The 14,305-nt window shown below is 43.3% G+C and overlaps 1 protein-coding gene across 1 annotated transcript in view; it reads left to right on the top strand.

The window, feature by feature from the left end:
• The window catches only part of LOC115194363 (gamma-aminobutyric acid type A receptor subunit rho2), a 48,627-nt gene extending 44,384 nt beyond the window's left edge, over positions 1 to 4,243 (top strand). The window contains exons 4-10 of the mRNA XM_029754013.1: positions 660 to 883; positions 1,069 to 1,151; positions 1,261 to 1,401; positions 1,709 to 1,861; positions 2,039 to 2,247; positions 2,367 to 2,390; positions 2,547 to 4,243. Coding sequence (XP_029609873.1) covers positions 660 to 883; positions 1,069 to 1,151; positions 1,261 to 1,401; positions 1,709 to 1,861; positions 2,039 to 2,247; positions 2,367 to 2,390; positions 2,547 to 2,855 — 1,143 coding nt within the window. The 3' untranslated portion in view covers positions 2,856 to 4,243. The remainder of the gene's footprint in view (positions 1 to 659; positions 884 to 1,068; positions 1,152 to 1,260; positions 1,402 to 1,708; positions 1,862 to 2,038; positions 2,248 to 2,366; positions 2,391 to 2,546) is intronic.
• Positions 4,244 to 14,305: the final 10,062 nt, after the last annotated feature.

The raw sequence follows: 14,305 nt of genomic DNA on the forward strand, positions 1-14,305 counted from the left end.
GCAATTGTTTTCTGAGGTCTTGGCAGATTTATTTTGATTTTCAATTGATGTGAAGCAAAGAGGCACTGAGTTTGAAGGTAGGCCTTGAAATGGGTGACTCAAATGAGTCACCCAAATGAGTCACCCTTCCCTGGGCCCACAGGGAAGGTAGAGTGTGTTCCTTCAGATGCATGAAATGGTTCAAAATGGCAACAGTTCGCCTACCCGATGCGCAAGGCAGCTGAATTGGGTGCACCTACCATCAACAGCCCGAGAAAAATAAAAGAAATAGGAACACAAGACTTTATCGTTGAGTTTTTTACAGAAATTATTGATTAGGAATGCCTTGGAGATCGACCGGTTGGGGACTACTGCTCTAGAAAGTTGAGTGAAGGGGCAGTCTCTGGGCTACTGCACGTGTGCGCAGTTTAGAGGGAACATTTGGCGCAACTCAATATTAGTAAGGTGTTCCTAATGTTTGGTATACTCAGTGTATATCTAATCATAAATATACACTATAATCCAGGGAGAGGGTGAGACCCTGGTAATCACAACATATACAATCAATGGCTTAATCTACAACTCTAAATCCAGGAATTGGTTCAGAGGATTTATACAAGGCTGCAACCAACTAACAAATTAATCTAAAAGCCATCTCTGTCTGTTTCGGTGACCTGCAGGACTTCACCATGACCCTGTATCTGAGGCACTACTGGAAAGATGAGAGGCTGTCCTTTCCCAGCACAACCAATAAGAGCATGACGTTCGACGGGCGCCTGGTCAAGAAGATCTGGGTGCCTGATGTGTTCTTCGTCCACTCCAAGAGGTCGTTCATTCATGACACCACCACTGAGAACATCATGCTCAGGGTGTTCCCAGATGGACACGTGCTCTACAGCCTCAGGTGAGGAAACTGGAAGCAGCAGCTTTGTTTTGTGTCATTTCTACAATGGCAGCGCAGAACTCAGTTGATCCCCATTTTCCCAACACCCATCTCATAGAATCATACTTTACTACGAGGATGTAGCATGTTGACATTTTTGTGTTTTTGTCGTCGTGGATATAAAGATGTTGTGTTTGAATCCCAAGGGTGACGGTTACTGCTGCCTGTAACATGGACTTCAGTCGTTTCCCTCTGGATTCACAGACCTGCACCTTAGAGCTGGAGAGCTGTAAGTAGTGGTACTCTGACTGTCTCACACTGTGTTCTGAAGGGATTTGGTGTGGTGGTACAGTACATTAGGCAGATTTCAATTAGAAATCCATTTCTGTTGTCTCCAGATGCTTACACAGATGAGGACCTCATGCTGTACTGGAAGAGTGGGGATGAGTCCCTGAGCACGGATGACAGGATCTCTCTGTCTCAGTTCCTCATCCAGAAGTTTCACACTACCTCCAGACTGGCTTTCTACAGCAGCACAGGTAGAACCACAAATAATCTCTGAGGGTCGGATAAGAAAATGTATTGTACACAAATAACACATTCTGTGTACAAATGATGACTGGATGTTGCAGCATTTACTTCTCAAGAAGTCAACATTTATTTGAATAACAAAATTGAAGTATATTATCTAACTGTTTGTATGGATATTTGTATGTGACAATTTCACTGAATCCAAATGCAGTACATTGTTGTACAAATACATCTGCTCTTAAGTTCTTCAGAGAAGCAAAACCCATTTTCATATTTATGGTGATATCTCATGTGTCTTTCACTTCTTCCCTCCAGGCTGGTACAACCGTCTGTACATCAACTTCACCCTGCGACGCCACATCTTCTTCTTCCTGCTCCAGACCTACTTCCCTGCGACTCTGATGGTCATGTTGTCCTGGGTGTCGTTCTGGATCGACCGTCGGGCCGTACCAGCCAGGGTCTCATTAGGTAAGATACACTCTTAGAAGAAAAGATTCTACCAAGAACCTAAAAGGGTTCTTCAGCTGTCCCTGTGGTGGGGAAACCTTTTTCTAAGAGTGTAGATGGATTGGTTGGTTCATATCTATGAGGATACTTCCTTGAGTCTCGTGTTCACACAGACGTTGTGGTTGTACTGTGCTACAGGTATCACCACAGTGCTCACCATGTCCACCATCATCACTGGAGTCAACGCCTCCATGCCCAGGGTTTCCTACATCAAAGCTGTGGACATTTACCTCTGGGTCAGTTTTGTGTTTGTGTTCCTATCGGTGCTGGAGTATGCTGCCGTCAACTATCTGACAACGTTGAGGGACGGGAAAGATCGGAAGCTCAGGGAAAAGGCCAGAGAGCAGGTAAGGTTCCCATCTTACTATGCTATACTGCTCTTCTTTATGTCCTTTCAGCATTTTTCCTAGTATTTTCTCTCTTTCTTTCTCTTTATCTCTCTCTCTCTCTCTCTTCTGTCCTACAGTCCCTGGGCCTGGCGAGAGAACAGGTAAGGGTCTTCATCATACTACACTGAACTACAAGTCCTTTCATCGTTTTTCCTACTCTGATCTCTCTCTATCTCTCTTTCTCTCTCTCACCCACCTGTCTCTCTCTCTCTCCCTCACTCCATCTCTCTCTCTCTCTCTCTCTCTCCGCCCTACAGTCGCTCCCCTGCACATGTGGCATGTCCCACACCGGGACCATGATGGTGGACGGGACCTACAGCGAGTCCGACACCAACAGTCTAGCCGGGTACACCAGGGCCCCCGCTCCTGAGGACCCCCCGGAGAAGCAGGAACGCATGGTGGTGCACATCTCCTTGGACAACGAGTCCACGGCAACCAAGAAGAAGACGCGCTTCCGCAGCTTCAGTTTCATGCAGAACACCCACGCCATAGACACCTACTCCCGCATGATCTTTCCTGGATCCTACATAATTTTCAACCTCATCTACTGGTCTGTGTACTGCTGAGGCTCTCCCGGACAGCCTTGTTACAGTCAGCAGAGAGACAATCTACTGATGTTGCTGTACCAGATGAAACAGGACCGTTATTTAATTCAGACTGACAAACTGATTGACTCAAAGTGGTAATGACCTCCATAAGTGAGTGCTGCTGGTGAGCCCAGGTGTTATAAGAAATCCACCACATTGAGGTGGTGGATTTCTTATAACACCTGTGCTCACCAGCAGCACTCACAAAGGTTTTCACAGATCTCTAGATGGATAACACCATTCTATCCTCACCATCAGCTACAACCATCTTACTACTTGACTCAACTGTACAGCTTTCCTTTTTTTGCTATATAAACTATTTACTCAGCCATGCAGGTCCAAGCACAAACTATGATGAATTTTATACTCATGGTACTGTCAAAGCAGGAAAACTGTGTCTGTATTACTGACAGTATACGTACTTCTAAAATGGACTAAGTGTTGCCCAAGCTTGCCTCTTTAAACAGAAAACAGAAAGCTTGATCCATAATGTGAGGGTTTGACCTCTAAATCGACTATGTTGATTTGGCAAGCATCAATTGCTCATGAGCAAATTGGAACACAGCCACAGACTCATGTCTTCTAGGAATGCACCAAGTGTTATTATTTTTAACAGCTGATCATGATTGAGAAAACCACACAAAAATCTAAATCTACATTTATACAAGCTGGAATATAGATGTCCACTTAGATTACAGTATTACTGTATTTATTTATTTAATTATTTATTCATTATCTATTTAATTATTTATTCATTTTAGGCCTATCAATTTACTTACATAATAAATGTTTAGTGCACTAATATGCCATTATACCTTAAGTTGTTAAAAACAATGCATGGGGCTAAATAGGTTTTTTCATGGCCACAGAAATTGTGAGGGTGGGTACCATTAATGAATGCTTATGTGAACTATCATTCAGCTTGTTTCAGGAACTCAATGTTATCAACCAATTAAAGAGTTGTTTCTGTTTGTGTATTATGAACTTGAACAGCCTTAAGTGAACTGGTTTCACGGCTATATCTTTTGTGTTTGTTTGTTTGATTGACTGTTTGGATTACAAGTGACTGCATATTGCTTTTTATATCCAGTATTCTATCCAAGCAGTATATTAGTACACATGGTATTGTATGTAGTGTGTAGATAGCCACAAGCATGAGCTGGATTTACTAGGCATCCATATTGCCACTGTAGACATGTCAGCATGTTGGACAAATGCTCAACCAACGCAAATCACCTCATACAGATGCTTGTCCACAAGCTGCACAACTACTGTAGACTGATTATTGTTGCGTCAAAATATTTAGAATGTATGCTTTTTGGAGCAGATTTATAAATAAAGGCTTTAAGCTAAAAGCATGTTTGCAGTCAATGTGTTTGAGCATGATTCATGACCATACATATTTTGTTTGCCTGTTCTCAATCTAAAGAAAAGTCAGTAAACATTATCTTTCAATTGCTGGAGGTAGGGTTGCAAAGTTCCAGTAACTCAAAATTCCCAAGTTCTTTCAAAAATCCCAGTTGGAAGATTCCCTGAAGCAAGAGGTGATAAGCAGGAAATCTGAAATTCTCCAACCAGGACTTCGGGAAAACCAGTGAATTTTGGAAAAGCTGCTGAACTTTTGCAACCCTAGCTGGATTATGTCATTGTTTCCTTATGGATGAGGCAACATTACTAATGACTATGAGATAAGATGACTGGAAATACAGCATTCACTTTAAGAATAATGTGTTTCTGAGACAATCTTGCCATGTGATGTACATCTGTCTGTCTATAATCCAGATTTTAGAGAGCATTCATAGCACATTTAATCCCCAAACAAACAAATCAAATTAGATTAGCCTCTATATGTGTCTCTACACTGAGTGTACAAAACATTAGTGTAACGGCTCTCGTTGGTGGTAGGAAGAGTAGACCAAAGCGCAGCGTGGAAAGTGTTCATGATTCCTTTATTCACAAAAACACTTAAACAAAATGCCAAAAGGCGAAAACGAAAGCGCACAGTTCTGTCAGGCACAGACACTAAACAGAAAACAAGATCCCACAAACTCAGGTGGAAAACAGGCTGCCTAAGTATGATTCCCAATCAGAGACAATGATCGACAGCTGCCTCTGATTGGGAACCACACTCGGCCCAAAACAAAGAAACAGAAAACATAGAATTTCCCACTCGTGTCACACCCTGATCTAACCAACCATAGAGAATAATAAGGATCTCTAAGGTCAGGGCGTGACAATTAGGAACACCTTCCTAATATTGAGTTGCACCCCCCTTTGTCTCCAATGCTTCCCAAGTTGGCTGGATGTCCTCTGGGTGGTGGCCCATTCTTGATACACACGGGAAACTGTTGAGCATGAAAAACACAGCAGCGTTGCAGTTCTTGACACACTCAAACCGGTGTGCCTGGCACATACTACCATACCCCATTCAAAGGCACTTAAATCTTTTGTCTTGCCCATTCACCCTCTGAATGACACACATACACAATCCATGTGGGATCATAGCTTTCACCTGGTCAGTCTGTCATGGAAAGTTCCTAATGTTTTGTACAGTCAGTGTATATTACAGCATAACATTGTAACATAATGGAGCTACAGTACAGTTGCCTATTGCCTACATATCCCTTTCAGCAGGATATGCCTGATATAGCATTGACCAATCAGGTGAGGCCCAGTGGTTGACCCACTGAACATCATAGATGTCACGTGATATGGCTAACTCATTCAGCAGAAAAATGACATCACTGTCATTGATCCACAGCACAGTTTGATCCTTTGTCCTCTGTCTGCAGAGAAACAACTGCTGTTTCTGTGAACTGGCATTTAGGCAATATGCTAAACCCTGTTATGTTACAGTGATGCCTGTTACATTGTGTAATCTGTATACAAATGTTGTCTATTGTTGTCCCATCAGATGACCGCTGTCTGTGGTCCTCAGTAAACCAGTAACAGAGGGTGAGTTGGGATTGGATGCCCAGTGCCCTCCCCCTCCATGGCAATCCAATCCTCACTACAAAAACACCCTAATACAGGGCTTAACTATTATGATTAGGCAACTCTTCGTGTGTGTGTGTGTGTTGGTTCTATCCTTGTGAAGACCTGAAATCCCCAAAAGTCACTACAAGGATAGTCCCTATGAGGACAAAGGCTACTTTAAATTTAGGAGTTAGGTTTAGGGTTACAATTATGGTTAGGGTTAGGGTAAGTGGTTAGGTTTAGGAGTTAGTTTTCGGTTACGGGGTTAAGGTTAGGGTTAGAATTAGGGTTAAAGTTAGGTTTAGGGGTTATTTACCCAAGTTACCAAAGTTGATGAAATCTGCTTAAAGTATAATATATTATATTTTAAGTATATCATAATTCATATTCATACAGTATATTGTAAAAAAATATTTGAACAAGCATCTACAGTAAATATTATACTATTGTATTATGCCATGCTCACTGTCATATTCAACACAACCATCATCATCAGTTGACAGTTGGTTAGTGCAGATTAATTTATAATGACGAGAGATAGGCAACAACAAAACCTTTATATAATGTCATGCGGTTGGCTTTGCATCAAGTGCTGCAATCTTCCGCCCACCAAATCCAGATGAATTATGTGTGGGGAGAAGTGATTGGGGAGGTGGGAGAAAATCTGTCAGTTCAAACAAAATTAAACTGCCACACATGCTATGAAAGAACTGCAACAGCATTCTAAATTATTTATGTCATGGGAGACATATTGGATTACCTCTGTGATAGCTGATGTGTTGATGAGCTTTCTGAAGCGATGGCTGCTTTGGCATCACCCAGGTGGGTGATACACATTGGTAGCAGTAGATAAGGTGAATTTCCCCCATGTGCAAATCACTTTAAGCATCTGTAAAAGCAGCATATAATTCCAATCAATTGTTCATTGCATTTAAAATGTTTTTTTATCATTATTAAATTAGATATACACAGTATCTCATAAAAGAAGACCTTGCAATCAGGTACTTTTCTATCTGGTAGGTATTTCTGTAAGACAAATGTCCACTCTATAACTTGTTTTAGACCATGCCGCCCTCTATTGGTTGAAAGGTATGCAATAGAATGTTTGTTTGTTCAAATGAAATCCAAGTAAATGTGTTCCATGTACTCTTGTGTGTGCCAGTGCTCTGGAACAGCAGGTGGTGGTGCTAGAACACTATGTATTGCACTTGTAGTGTACACTGCTGTTATTGAGAACTACTGAATTTTACATCCTGATATCTTCAATACCGGGTTAGGGTTGAACCGGGATGTGGACATTAATCTAGGGGTTAGGGTAAGGGTTGTAGTTGAGGCTGGTTTAGTGTTGAACCGGGATGTGGACAGCTAGGGTTAGGGTTAAGGTTAGGGTTGTGGTTGAGGGTTAGAGTTAGCTCCAATCTTAACCCTAACCCTAGCTTCATGTCCACATCCCAGTTCAACTCTAACCCTAGCTTTAACCCTAGCATCCTGTAATCTGAGGCAGATTAACTTCCATTTGAATGCCACATACAGTAATAGGACAGCTCATATCATGACACAATGTGCATCAGAGAACATGAAGTTAGTAGTTTACAAATCTTTTCTGCAGAGAAATATTGGCTTTGCCCTGTGGTGCTGCCCTAGACCATTAAAAATGTCTACATCCCTTTTACTATTTGTGGTGCTGACAGCCAATCCCTAAATTGTGTTGACGCGCCCTTGTGACTCTGCCTGGCCTGAACAGATGCTGCGTTTTAGTATGTTAATCTCAGATTTCAGTTTGGCACAGAATAGTATTACGCTCCCTGTGTTTTAGCCTATTCAGACACTTCCAGGTTCTGTCCTGATCCTGTTTACAGGTCGGGATAGGCTAATGACACAGTAGTATCAGGAGTATACTTATAGTACTATCAGGAGTACACAATGAGCATAGGTGCATACTGCTACTCCTCCATAAGGAGTATAGGAATATACTGCTAATCTTCCTTAAGGAATACAGGAGTACAAGTGGGGGAATAGGCTTTGTCATGCCCTCTTCACAACTGTCTTGGTGTGTTTGGATCATGATAGTTTGTTGGTGATGTGGACACCAAGGAACTTGAAGCTTTCAACCTGCTCCACTACAGTCGATGAGAATGGGGGCGTGCTCGGTCCTCCTTTTCCTGTAGTCCACAATCATCTTCTTTGTCTTGATCATGTTGAGGCAGAGGTTGTTGTCCTGGCACCACACGGCCAGGTCTCTGACCTCCTCGCTGTCTCATTGTTGTCGGTGATCAGGCCAACCACTGTTGTGTCATCGGCAAACTTAATGATGGTGTTGGAGTCGTGCCTGGCCATGCAGTCATGAGTGAACAGGGAGTTCAGGAGAGGACTGAGCATGCACTCCTGAGGGGCCCTGTGTTGAGTATCAACGTGGCTGTAGTCAATGAACAGCATTCTCACATAGGTGTTCCTTTTGTCCAGGTGGGAAAGGGTGGGAAAGGGCAGTGTGGAGTGCAATAGAGATCTGTGGATCTGTTGGGGTGGTTAGCAAATTGGACTCAGTCAGGGACAGGTTGAAAATCTCAGTGAAGACACTTGCCAGTTGGTCAGTGCATGCTCGGAGTACACGTCCTGGTAATCTGTCTGTGTGAATGTTGACCTGTTTGAAGGTCTTACTTAGATCTGGTACGGAGAGCGTGATCACACAGCCGTCTGGAACAGCTGATGCTCTCATGCATGTTTCGGTGTTACTTGCCTCGAAGCGAGCATATAAGTCATTTAGCTCGTCTGGTAGGCCCGTGTCACTGGGCAGCTCGCTGCTGTGCTTCCCTTTGTAGTCCGTAATAGTTTGCAAGCCCTGCCACATCCAATGAGCGCCGGAGCTCGTGTAGTACGATTAAAGCTTGGTCTTGTATTGATGCTTTGCCTGCTTGATGGTTCGTCGGTGGACACCCTTTAGCTCAGTGCAGATGTTGCCTGTAATCCATTGCTTCTGGTTGGGGTATGTATGTACAGTCACTGTGGGGACGACGTCATCGATGCACTTATTGATGAAGCCAGTGACTGATGTGGTGTACTCCTCAATGCCATTGGAGGAATCACGGAACATATTCCAGTCTGTGTTAGCAAAACAGTCCTGTAGCTTAGTATCTGCTTCATCTGACCCCTTTTTTATTGACAGTCACTGGTACTTCCTGCTTTAGTTTTTGCTTGTAAGCAGGAATCAGGAGGATAGAATTATGGTCAGATTTGCTAAGTGGAGGGCGAGTGAGTGCTTTGTATGCGTCTCTGTGTGCGGAGTAAAGGTGTTCTAGAGTTATTTCCCTCTGGTTGCCCATTTAACATGCTGGTAGAAATGAGGTAAAATGGATTTAAGTTTCCCTGCATTAATTAAAGTCCCCGGCCACTAGGAGCGTTGCCTCTGAATGAGCGTTTTCTTGTTTGCTTATGGCCGTATACAGCTCATTGAGTGCGGTCTTTGTGCCAGCATCGGTTTGTGGTGGTAAATAGACAACTACGAAGAATATAGATGAAAACTCTCTTGGTAAATAGTGTGTTCTACAGCTTATCATGAGATACTCTACCTCAGGCGAGCAAACCTTGAGAATTCCTTTGATTTCGTGCACCAACTGTTGTTTACAAATACACATAGACTGTCACCCCTTGTCTCACAGTGGCTTGTGAAAGTATTCACCCCCTTGGCATTTTTCCTATTTTGTTGCCTTACAACCTGGAATTAAAATGGATTCTTGGGGGGTTTGTATAATTTTATTTACACAATATGCCTAACACTTTGAAGATGCAAAATATTTTTTACTGTGAAACAAACAAGAAATAAGACAAAAAAAACTGAAAACTTGAGCATGCATAACTATTCACCCCCCAAAGTCAATACTTTGTAGTCACCTTTTGCAGCAATTACAGCTGCAAGTCTCTTGGGGTATGTCTCTATAAGTTTGGCACATCTAGCCACTGGGATTTTTGCTCATTCTTCAAGGCAAAACTGCTCCAGCTCCTTCAAGTTGGATGGGTTCCGCTGGTGTATAACAATCTTTAAGTCATACCACAGATTCTCAATTGGAATGAGGTCTGGGCTTTGACTAGGCCATTCCAAGACATTTAAATGTTTCCCCTTAAACCACTCAAGTGTTGCATTAGCAGTATGCTTAGGGTCATTGTCCTGCTGGAAGGTGATCCTCCGTCCCAGTCTCAAATCTCTGGAAGACAAACAGGTTTCCCTCAAGAATTTCCCTGTATGTAGCGCCATCCATCATTCCTTCAATTCTGACCAGTTTCCCAGTCCCTGCCGATGAAAAACATCCCCACAGCATGGGGTGATGAGAGGTATTGGGTTTGCGCCAGACATAGTGTTTTCCTTGATGGCCAAAAAGCTAAATCTTAGTCTAATCTGACCAGAGTACATTCTTCCATATGTTTGGGGAATCTCTTAATTTTTGAATTTCACTTCACCAATTTGGACTATTTTGTGTATGTCCATTACATGAAATCCAGATAAAAATCCATTTAAATTACAGGTTGTAATGCAACAAGATAGGAAAAACTTCAAGAGGGGTGAATACTTTTGCGAGGCGCCTGTTCTATCCTGCCGAAAAGCGTAAAACCCGCCAGCTGTATGTTATTCATGTCGTCGTTCAGCCACGACTCGGTGAAACATAAGATATTACAGTTTTTAATGGTAGGATATACATGCTCGTAGCTCGTCTATTTTATTATCCTATATTGTACTTTGGCCAATAGGACCAATGGTAAAGGCAGATTTCCCACTCGCCGTCATATCCTTACAAGGCACCCAGACCTATGTCCCCGATTTCTCCCTCTCTTTCTCCTGCGAATGACGGGAATGAGGGCCTTGTCGGGTGTCTGGAGTAAATCCTTTGGATCCAACTCGTTAAAGAAAAAATATTATTCCTGTAGGGGGTGAGTAATCGCTGTCCTGATATCTAGAAGCTCTTTTCGGTCATAAGAGATGGTGGCAGAAACATTATGTACAAAATAAGTTACAAATAACACCAAAAAACACACATAATAGCACAATTGGGTAGGGGACCGTAAAACGGCAGCCATGTCCTTCGGCGCCATTATTGCTCCTCCAGCTCCAATTGACTCCCAAACAATTTAGGAGTTGAAATATGAATTTAATTGGCCACACCTCACAGGATGTAGAATTTGAGTTTGAGAGACAGGAAGTAGAATTGAATTCAGTGGAATTCAAAGAAATTCAACTCCGTCATAGAACATGAGAGTTTCATTGAATCTGACACTTCCAGAGAGCAAACAATATATGACTTGTCTGGAAACAATGTTCATATTCGTTTAACCTTAGTGCTTAGAATAGCCAATTATACACTACATGACCAAAAGTATGTGGACACCTGCTCATCGAGCATCTCAATCCAAAATCATGGACATTAATATGGAGTTGGTCCCCCCTTTGCTGCTTTAACAGCCTCCACTCTTCTTAGAAGGCTTCCCAGTAGATGTTGGAACATTGCTGTGGGGCTTGCTTCCATTCAGCCAAATGAGCATTAGTGAGGTTGGGCACTAATGTTGGGCAATTAGGCCTGGTCTGCAGTCGGCATTCCAATTCATCCTAAAGGTGTTCGATGGGGTTGAGGTCAGGGCTCTGTGCAGGCCAGTCAAGTTCTTCCACACCAATCTCAACAAAACATTTCTGTATGGACCTCGCTTTGTGCACGGGGGCACTGTCATGCTGAAACAGGAAAGGGCCTTCCCAAAACTGTTGCCACATAGTTGGAAGGACTGAATTGCCTAGACTGTCACTGTATGCTGTAGCTTTAAAATTTCCTTTCACTGGAGCTAAGGGTCCTAGCCCGAACCATGAAACACAGCCCCAGACCATTATTCCTCCTCCACCAAACTTTACAGTTGGAGCTATACATTCGGCAGGTAACGTTCTCCTGGCATCTGCTAAATCCAGATTCTTCCATCGGACTGCCAGATGGTGAAGCGTGATTCATCCTTCCAGAGAATGTGTTTCCACTGCTTTACACCACTCCAGCCGATGCTTGGCATTGCACATGGTGATCTTGGGCTTATGTGCGACTGCTCGGCCATGGAAACCCATTTCATGACGCGACCGACGAACAGTTATTGTGCTGACGTTGCTTCCAGAGGCAGTTTGGAACTCGGTAGTGAGTGTTGCAACTGAGGACAGAGGATTTTTACGCGCTTCAGCACTCGGCGGTCCCTTTCTGTGGGCTTGTGTGGCCTATCACTTTGCAGCTGGACCTTTATTGCTCTTAAACGTTTCCACTTCACAATAACAGCACTTGAAGTTGACCGGGGCAGCTCTAGCAGGGCAGACATTTGATGAACTGGTAGCAGGTAGCATCCCACGTTGAAAGTCACTGAGCTTTTCAGTAAGGCCATTCATCTGCCAATATTTGTCTATGGAGATCGCATGGCTGTGTGCTCAATTTTATACATCTGTCAGTGACGGGTGTGGTTGAAATAGCTTTATTCACTAATTTGAAGTTGTGTCCAGGTAACCGATGTGAAATGGCTAGCTAGTTATCGGGGTGCACGCTAATAGCGTTTCAATCGGTGACATCATTCGCTCTGAGACCTTGAAGTAGTTGTTCACCTTGCTCTGCAAGGGTCGTGGCTTTTGTGGAGCGATTGGTAACGATGCTTCGAGGGTGACTGTTGTCGATGTGTGCAGAGGGTCCCTGGTTTGAGCCCAGGTAGGGGCGAGGAGAGGGATGGAAGCTATACTGTTACATTGATGCTGTTGACCCGGATCACTGGTTGCTGCAGAAAAGGAGGAGGTCAAAAGGGGGGTGAGTGTAACCGATGTGAAATGGCTAGCTAGTTAGCGGGGTGCGCGCTAATAGCGTTTCAATCGGTGACATCACTCGCTCTGAGACCTTGAAGTAGTTGTTCCCTTTGCTCTGCAAGGGCCGCAGCTTTTGTGGCGCGATGGGTAATGATGCTTCGAGGGTGGCTGTTGTTGATGTGTGCAGAGGGTCCCTGGTTCGAGCCCAGGTAGGGGCGACGAGAGGGACGGAAGCCATACTGTTACATCCACATAGTTTTTTATATATAGTGTATTTCCACCAACCATTTCGTTTGTTTGGGTTATTTTTGAAGTCTTTAGGGTCAACATGAGGGATAAACCAATGAAGTCTAGAAAATGTAGTATTTTCTCCATATTAAAAAATGTAAGTGATTAATGAAATACAATAACTTAGAATATTCACATACAGGTTTTGTTTTCCTTGATCATTCATTTTAAGAGTTTGTCGGCAAAATCTATTGTTTCATCAATATCTTATGTGCATGTAGCCTATATAACGACATGTTTTATGTACAAGATGTATATTTGTATAGACTACGCCTAATATACACTGAACAAAAATACAAACGCAACATGTAGTGTTGGTCCCATGTTTCGTGAGCTGAAATAAAAGTTCCCAGAAATGTTCCATGTGCAAAAAAAGCTTCTTTCTCTCAAATGTTAGGCACAAATTTGTCACACCCTGATCTGTTTCAACTGTCTTTGTGATTGTCTCCACCCCTCTCCAGGTGTCGCCCATCTTCCTCATTATCCCTTGTGTATTTATACCTGTGCTTTCTGTCTATCTGTGCCAGTTTGTCTTGTTTGTTCAAGGCTACCAGTGGTTTGTCTCAGAGCCTGGGTTTCCACCCAGTCTTTCTTTTTCTTCTCCCTCCTGGTTTTGACCCTTGCCTGTGCTTTCTCTGAGCCCGCCTGCCTGACCACTCTGCCTGCCCCTGAGCCTGCCTGCCGTCCTGTACCTTTTCCCAACCGCTGGATTACCGACCTCTGCCTGACCTGAGCCTGCCTACCTTTCCCCCACTTCTCTGGACTATTTACCCCTGCCTGCCTTGACCTATCTATTTGCCTGCCCCTTTGGGATTATTAAACTATTGGTTATCCGACGTGGTCTGCATCTGGGTCTTACCTTCATAGCTGATACAAATTTGTTTACATGTTAGTGTGCATTTCTCCCTTGCCAAGACAATCTATCCACCTGACAGCTATGGCATATCAAGAGGCTGATTAAACAGAATGATCATTATACAAGTGCGCCTTGTGCTGGGGACAATAATTGTGCTGGGGACAATAAAAGGCCACTGTAAAATATGCAGTTTTGTCACACAACACAATGCCACAGATGTCTCAAGTTTTGAGGGAACGTGCAATTGGCATGCTGACTGCAGGAATGTCCACCACAGCTGTTGCCAGATAATTGAATGTTAATTACTCTACCACAAGCCGCCTCTAACGTTGTTTTAGTGAATTTGGCAGTACGTCCAGTAGTGGCGGTGGGGTTATGGTATGGGCAGGCATAAACTACAGACAATGAACACAATTGCATTTTATCAATGCCAATTTGAATGCAGAGATACCGTGACGAGATCCTGAGACCCATTGAGCATGTTTGTGATGCTCTGGGATCAAAGTGTAC

Source organism: Salmo trutta, chromosome 1, assembly GCF_901001165.1.
Source record: "Salmo trutta chromosome 1, fSalTru1.1, whole genome shotgun sequence".
NCBI classification, from domain to species: Eukaryota; Metazoa; Chordata; class Actinopteri; order Salmoniformes; family Salmonidae; genus Salmo; species Salmo trutta.